Below are 7,736 nucleotides of genomic sequence, written 5' to 3' on the forward strand. Positions count from 1 at the left end.
CTAATAATATTGAAAATGAGTAAATAAAATTGGTATGAAAAAAATAAATAGAATATCCACAGAACAATTTATTAGCATAAAGTTTGATGTGTATAGCATGGGTATGGTCAAAGACTCAAAAGGCCTTAATAATAAGGAACAACAGTTATGCCTATAATATATGTACAATCTCCATTCTTTTTAAAAAAATTGTAAAATGGCTTAAAATGTTATTTAATAATTTGTAAAAAGGGTTCGTCCGTACTGAATAAAAAAATGCTAGTAAGTTTACCAAAAAAAAAAATGCTAGTAATTATGTGCCAGAAAATAAGGTATAGTAGTTTTGGCAACCAATGACAAAGCTAAAATGAGAATCCATTAAAATGTGAGTAGTCAAATTGGGTTTATTTACAATAATAAGAATATATATGTTTAAAATTAACTAGAATTACCTTGCTAACAAGACGAGCCCACTCGAGCCAATATTAATCACGAGGCGTGAAAACAACTTGACGGTCTTATTCAGAAAAGAATAGCCCTTGTGAATTCGACACCACGCCTAACAACAGAATAATACTACTCAGAGACCTATTTCAACCACAGTAAGTCTCACTCTTGCACAAGATTCATTAGATTGATTCAACTTGGTGAATCAAAACCTTGTGCAAAGTTAAAAACAACATTCTCTTTTGTGCTTGTAAATTAGTTGTAACTATATTTTCGTATACAGGGGAGAATAGTGCGAGCAGCAGCAGCAACAAAGTGGAAAATAACACGGGCGGAGTCCGGTGACTAGAATTGGGTCCTAGTGATGTTCTAAAAATTGCATTTCAAAGACGTTGCTTTTTGCTTTGTTTAAAATTTGTACAAAATCAAGTGGTAAGAAAATCACATCTTTTACAACACAATTCGAAACAGCAGATAACTCTCCTGAAAGCCCTTTAACAAAACAAGAGCTGCGTGCCTGCCTCTGCCATACCCTAGTCCCTGTAACCACCCGTGAAGGAGTACTTCATCTATGCTATGTAGTACTCATTGATAAATTCTCTACGAGGAGGAACATGCTTCCAGTTTAGGAAGCAAACTTCGCCACGCATCTGCAATACCGTTTGCTAGGCGTGCCTGACCTTTGGCAAATTCATGGAAAGCAATCCCCATGTCTAATGTTTTCTGTTCCTGAAAACGCCCTATTTCTTCATTCATTAACTTCACAATCGTCTCAAATGTCTTTGTTGCTTGTTCACTCTCTGCCTTCAACTGCATGGCAAAATCATGTTAGTCCAGCCAAACAAACTGTAGATATAATCTATCACCCAATGGATGCCAATAATAAGCAAACTTGCCTCGTTATATTCATGCTCAGCTTCTGCAACTTTATCAGATCGAATCAGCATGAGTTTGTCACTGCATTCCAAACAATAATATATATCAGAATATAAGACACCAAGCAATCTTCTAGCCCATCAGCCAGACTAAAAAGAAAAAACTCAAATTTATTCATTTTCCAGAATATGAGACACAAACAAGGCTTATTTGCATTCACATACACAGACAAGAGATTTGGTCCGGAGTACAGGGCCTTATGCAACAGATTATGAATGCTAATTCAGCCAAATAATGTTATGTTACGTAAAAAGGGAATCAGTCTGCCATACAAACTAAATTAGGCAAATAATAAAAACTGAGAACTGGGGAGTATACAGATTAATCTCCTTCAGCTTCGTTGTTTCAGCCAGTTCGCATTGTCTCCTGAAGGCATTGGCCCTCTCTGCTATTGTCGCCTGTTTCAGAATGTAAAACGAGCATTAGATAGAAAAATAAGGTATAACAATCCATTTTACTCCATTCTTGGGGAGGGGTTCTAATATTTGAAAACAATTTTACTGAGGTCAATTAATTGGGATATCTATTTCAAGGAAAAAACACAAACAATATCTTAATCAGGTTAGATGATTTAGTTTTAAATAATGAAAGAAAACAAAACCAAGCCTACCTTAATAGACTGTACAGCACGAACATAATCTTTCAAAGGTTCTTCAAAATTCATCAAGAGTTGATGGGCCTGCTTGACAAAGTCATATTAGGATAGTTCTTTTCACCCTTCAATATCATGTATATACCATCATGCAAGGAAACATGTATGAAGAGACAGTAAAATAATGGTGACACCAGCACTTGGAGACTTGCCTCTTTTTGCAGCTTGGCTGATAAAATCTCCGACTTCATCCCAAGTTCAGAGAATGCTTTCCCAAGAGCATTTCCTTCAGAAGCACCTAGAAGTTTTACTGCTTTTCCAAAATCTGACAGTGATTGTCCCAACTCTGCATGAACATTATAAAGTAAGATTTGAATTATGAATTGATCTTGCCAGAATAGTGGATAAAAGGAAAAAAGGAAACGCATAAGGGTAAAAAAGAAAATACAATAGGTACAGAAGACAACCAAACTGAAATCTTAAATTCAATCATCACCTCTGTGCCTCTTCACAAGACGATATGCATGCTTTTGAGCTTCAGCCAAGTGGTTTTCAAGCTCAAAGATGTAATGTTTCAGCTTTTCATATTCAGGACCTGATTCTTCCACGGGCTTCTCTTTCCCAAGGACAACATCACTCACTTTAGATTGCACATCCTATCAAAATTCACAAGCAATTATGAATCTAATAAGACACCTGGTTGGACAGCACACTCAGCCGGATAGGTTAGCAAAAACAAATGTATGAAATAGAGGAAAATTGCAATCTGAGAGACTGTTTACATTGAATGTATTCATATCCAAGGAAATGACAATCCGAGAGTGAAATACTGAAGTGGCAAAATTTCACAATAATGTAACAAAATGTAACTATCAAGTACAGACTATGTCAGTGGTGCATCCAAGACAAAGCTAAAACCTACTAATCTCCCGGTCCATTGCTCCATGCTATGGTTGATGTAAAGAACCAATTCAACCCAAAAGCTTAAGCTATTGGGTGAAGTTACATTAATAGTTTTATGTATCTCAACACGTCCCCTCACACGAGAGTCCACTGGGCTTGAAGGGTGAACAATGCACAGGTCCAACCTGTGCGAACAAAGAAATTTCACTTGAAAGAAAGTGGGGGGCGGCGAGGATCGAACCCGGGACACGAGGCTCTGATATCATGTAAAGAACCAATTCAACTCAAAAGCTTAAGCTATTGGGTGAGGTTACATTAATAGTTTTATATATCTCAACAGTTGACATTATCATCTATGACGTGTTGATTTGTGGAAAATTTAAAAGCATATTAGAAATGGTTTCATGTCAGCTAGCTTCCTTTGACTGAATTATACTAAAAGAAGAAACTCAGTAGGAAGTTTCATTTATCATTTTAGGGGACTTTATTTCAATAGCATCCTTTTCCATTCCAAAAAAAATTATTTTTAAAACAAAGATATTCGAATATTAACTGATTTTCTAGACTCAAATAATATAAGTAATTCCCACTATGTCACAGTCTCAACTGTGCTTTTTATTACTATTACTATTATTGAACAGTTTTCTTTTAAATAGTTTTAGAATTACAAAATCTAATTCCACACTACCATTATCTCTCCCTCATCATCTTTTTTCTTGAAATCAATAAAACGAATTCTTTAAGTTTTACTGAGTAACTTGTAAGAATTTAAATTACACTACATTTATTTTCATTATTTCCGACATATTTCATGCAAAGCCCATGTCTTCATAGCTACTAAGAGGACCAAAAAACGCACCAATTGTTAGGTTATTTCAGACAGGAAATTAGTGGGAATCAAATTTTAAATAACTCCATCTAACAGATTTCAACCTAGTCAAAGAAAACCATCCATATTCCATGATACCATTAGAACATGTCTTACCTTAAAAATCTGCATTAAATCAGATGGCTTCTTCTTGAATATGCCTGTCTCTTGGGACCTTAGTCTTTCCATAGTCTGCATAGTATGTTTAATGAAATCAAGCTTAAATTAGGTTTTTCTTCTCCCCCTTAAAAGTCAAATGTGAGAAAAAGAGCAGAACTAGAGCACTTACAAATACAATAGTACACCTACATCAAACATGGGAGAGAACAGGAAAAAAAAAATATTATGAGTCTTGCACATTCCATATCCCACACTCTCCAGCATGTACAGTAGTTTTAAGGTAGTCATGGAATCAGAGACCATAATGCATACTTCAATTTTCTATATATCAATCACTAAAATGAGCTACAAAATTTGGAATCAAGCATTTGACGAATTGACGGTCAGTTAAGGAGACTCACCATCAAGCTAGACAGTTATTTTAGTTACAATGGTTAGATTGAACAGAAGATTTGGACTCATAAGAAACAGCGCAGTTACATGGCACAACGATAGAAGAGGAAAAACAAAAAGGGAAGAGCAATAAAGCCAATCACATCTAAAAGAGATACAGCTGCAAAGAGGAATAAATAGTCTACTGAAGATAAGGCATCACCTCTTCTTCTGCCTGCAAAAACATCCTCAGGTCCTCACTTTGTTGAAGTTCATGATGTGATGCTATCCTATTTACAAATATATCCAATCCTTGCCGCCTCATCTCAATAAATTCAGTACTGAATCGGAATTTCTCTGCAATAACAAACCAAAAAGTGAAGCCCAAAAGGAATTTTGGTGGTGCAAAATTTCAAGTCTCCATTGAATAAATTACAATCACAATGCAATAGTTCTCTATGACTGGAATTCGGGATGATGTTACATAAATGATCAACATTCAACAGCAATGTATCAAATCTACAATGAATATTTTATAAGCATAATGCGAGGCTTCTTTAGGACCTCAATCATCTTAGACTAGTCATTATCTATCAGTGATGATGGACCCACTGTTAATTGAACCACTAACTAAATGCACTGTTGGTCATTCCATAGACATTCCAGGTCATACCATATACAAATAAGTAGCATGTTAAACTCTAAAGAGAAAGACTTACTACCAAACAGTAGAATTAGGATATTAATTCAGGCTACTAAGCTCAACCAAGAAATCTGAAAGACCGAGGAAAATAGACTAGAGGCAAAGCAGACGACAGGGTACTTCCAAAGTTAATTCTTAAAAATAAAAATAAAAAAGAAGAAGAAACCTCTGATAAACTTTTTTGACCATGTGTAAAGCAGTATGACAAAATAGAGCAGTTCCCCTCAGTCAAGATATTTTCATTAGAATAAATGAAAATACAACATAACTTCTGAAAATTAACATAAGCAGGAAGATCAAGCATCAAAAAATTGACAAGGTAGCATTGGCATAAGAATTTCAATGGCAGTAGCTTCCTTTAAACTATTATTAAACATGCAAGAAAGAGTCCTGCTTAGATGTTACCTACAGCACTTTTCTCTGGAAGAGGGGGAATGAAAATGCCTTTGTACTTCTCAAAAAGGCGATCACGTAACCAAACAAAGTCACTGTAACGTCGGATGACAATCTTCTCAGGTCCCTGGTATTCAGGAAAATTTGTCTGCCAAATTGTTTCAGATAGTCAGATGATGACAAGACAGATGTTTATAGTTACACATCTCCTCCATGAATTCCAGTGGTGGTGGAAGAAACTAAAAAGAGAATATCTTTGCATTGAAAATAATGGAGGAAATAGTTATTTACTTTTTCATGGTAAGTTTATAAATACCTACCCAATGAATTTCACAAAGAGCATTTAAAGTGATAGATAATATTTCCGTATTAGCAGACTAAACCAAAAATATGGATCATAGTCAGGCAGGCATGTAGAGTATCAAGATTATGATTTCAGCTAATCGAAAATTGTCAATCATCCTCAAAGAACTAAACCCTCTGCCTCTGCAAAACCATAAGCAATTTTTTTTTCTCCAAGTCTGTCTGTATTCCCTTCACTCAGCGGAACAAGCAGTAACTATGATCGAACAGGCATCATCAACAAGCATGCATGTTCCATCTCAATTCTTAATCACAACTAATGAATAAATGTGCATCACCTTTTACTAAATTGACAACAGAATCTAAAGGTAAACAGCATTTCAGAAGGAAATAAAAATAAAAATAAAAATAAAAACAACATCATCCAAGACAGTTCAGCTCTGTGATTTTTCTCGGTCTACCTAAGAGAACGGATGGTGAAACAATCTCAGCAGTTCATATACAAATCAAGGATTATTTTTCTCGGTCTACCTAAGACAGGTCACTATTTCACTGCATTCAGAGTGCAAGAGATTGCCAAATTTTTTTTATTTTTTTTAAAGTCGATTACTCCTGAAAATCTAATCACATCACGATCGATCATCGAAAAATCCCCAAACTGAACCTCTCACTCCTCAGCACAATCAATCATACAAAAAATTCGAGATTTCATGATCTCAGCATTTCATCGTTTCTACTCTTTTCGCGAAATCAAAAACAAGCTCCAATTTGAGTTCAAGAGAAACTTCAACGACCTCCATCAACTTCCAACAAAAAAAAGTAAAAAAAAAAAAAAAAAAGAGTGAAGTGAAAGAAAAAAAGAGAAGGAGGTGAATAATAACAATACTTTGGTGATGACGCGGTAGGAGATATAGGCTTGGACGCCATTGCCGAGCTTCACAGGATCGGTGACGGAGACAGAGAGGAACGGCTGCGACGACGACGGAGATCTAGGGCTCTGAGACGAACCGGAGAGAGTTCTCTGCTGTTCCATACCCTACAAGGTACCATCAATATTCAACGCAAAACAATAAAACTTGAGAAGAAGAAAAAGAGCAAAGATCGTGCTTGCTAATTGCTATTTCTGAATTGGAGCGGTGGCAGATTTGTAATTACCGAGGGGTTCATGGTCGATTTTGTGAATGTGCAGTTGGAGTGCAGATGAAGAAGATAGAAGCGCGAGTGTGGCACCGTATCGAACGTGTCTCGTCTCGGAGAATCAGCGAGGGTGGCGCGTGGCACTGTAAATGATTCCCATTTGGGAAATTGGCTACGCTTTACAACTTTGACCCGACCGGTTTTCGTAAACGTTTTAAACCGGTCATAAATAGGTTTTAAAAAAAACCCTATTCACATAATTTTAATCGATTTAATCTTTAGTACTAAAGCTGTATATAGAGTTAGTGTATAGAGAGAAAAAATTTGACAGAAAAAAAATTAAGTAACATGTAATATTTTTATTAATTAAATGCACCAAAAATTTATTCAGAATATAGCTGGGAGCCTGGGACTTTTGACCAATAAACTTCTGGCTCTCACGTGTGTTAGCACGACGTGTCACAGCCTGCATTCAAAATCTCAATAGTATTTATGGGTTTTACTTCTACTTTCACGTAAGACATAAAATCAATTCAACTGACACAACCTTTTTTCGCACGCAATACGTAATTACTTAGGTTATTAAATTCGATCTGCTTGAAATATTGGATACCTAATTGAATTACATGACGACTCGATAAATATATGTAATTTTATAATTTATATTAAAAAATTATAAATATATTCAAATATTTGAAAAAATTAATATTAATTTCAAATATTCTAATATGAAAAATAATAAATTATACAATATTATCCAATAAATAAAAAAACACATAATATTTTACTTGTCTTCAAATATTTAATATCTGCCACAAGTGCAAATCAAATAAAATCTTGACGATTTATTAATTTATCCTGTTAATTATCATTTTATCTTATTTTATAAGCTTTTTAAATTAAAAAAATACCTAAAATGGTCTTCTTAAATTTATAAGTATTTTATTTTATTTTATTTTTTGTTTGTATGAACCGGCCGAGTT

General features: G+C 34.8%; 1 protein-coding gene across 2 annotated transcripts; it reads right to left on the reverse strand.

The window, feature by feature from the left end:
- Positions 1–648: 648 nt before the first annotated feature.
- Positions 649–6,933, reverse strand: LOC133298208 (sorting nexin 1). Of its 2 annotated transcripts, none has more exons than XM_061497464.1 (11): positions 6,772–6,933; positions 6,503–6,640; positions 5,326–5,461; positions 4,441–4,574; positions 3,843–3,917; positions 2,451–2,610; positions 2,167–2,300; positions 1,973–2,041; positions 1,681–1,760; positions 1,323–1,383; positions 649–1,236 (listed from the first exon to the last, which is right to left on the reverse strand). In XM_061497464.1, the coding sequence occupies exons 1-11, from the start codon at positions 6,781–6,783 to the stop codon at positions 1,027–1,029; spliced, it is 1,209 nt and encodes a 402-aa protein (XP_061353448.1). In that variant the 5' UTR covers positions 6,784–6,933; the 3' UTR covers positions 649–1,026. The 2 variants fall into 2 exon arrangements, with proteins under 2 accessions (XP_061353448.1, XP_061353447.1); XM_061497463.1 differs by having other exon boundaries at positions 650–1,236; positions 6,503–6,652.
- Between the last annotated feature and the right edge of the window lie 803 nt (positions 6,934–7,736).

The sequence above is a fragment of the Gastrolobium bilobum genome, unplaced genomic scaffold (assembly GCF_033153095.1).
Source record: "Gastrolobium bilobum isolate Gb01-03AN ecotype WA unplaced genomic scaffold, APGP_CSIRO_Gbil_v1 utg897, whole genome shotgun sequence".
NCBI lineage: Eukaryota > Viridiplantae > Streptophyta > Magnoliopsida > Fabales > Fabaceae > Gastrolobium > Gastrolobium bilobum.

Bases quoted from the DNA above. Each gene is read 5' to 3' on its own strand.
- LOC133298208 (XM_061497463.1), bottom strand. The intron at 5,462-6,502 runs GTATTGTTATTA...ACAATTTGGCAG, and splicing joins CCTACCGCGTCATCACCAAA to ACAAATTTTCCTGAATACCA. The intron at 1,384-1,680 runs GTATACTCCCCA...TTTGGAATGCAG, and splicing joins AAGCTGAAGGAGATTAATCT to TGACAAACTCATGCTGATTC.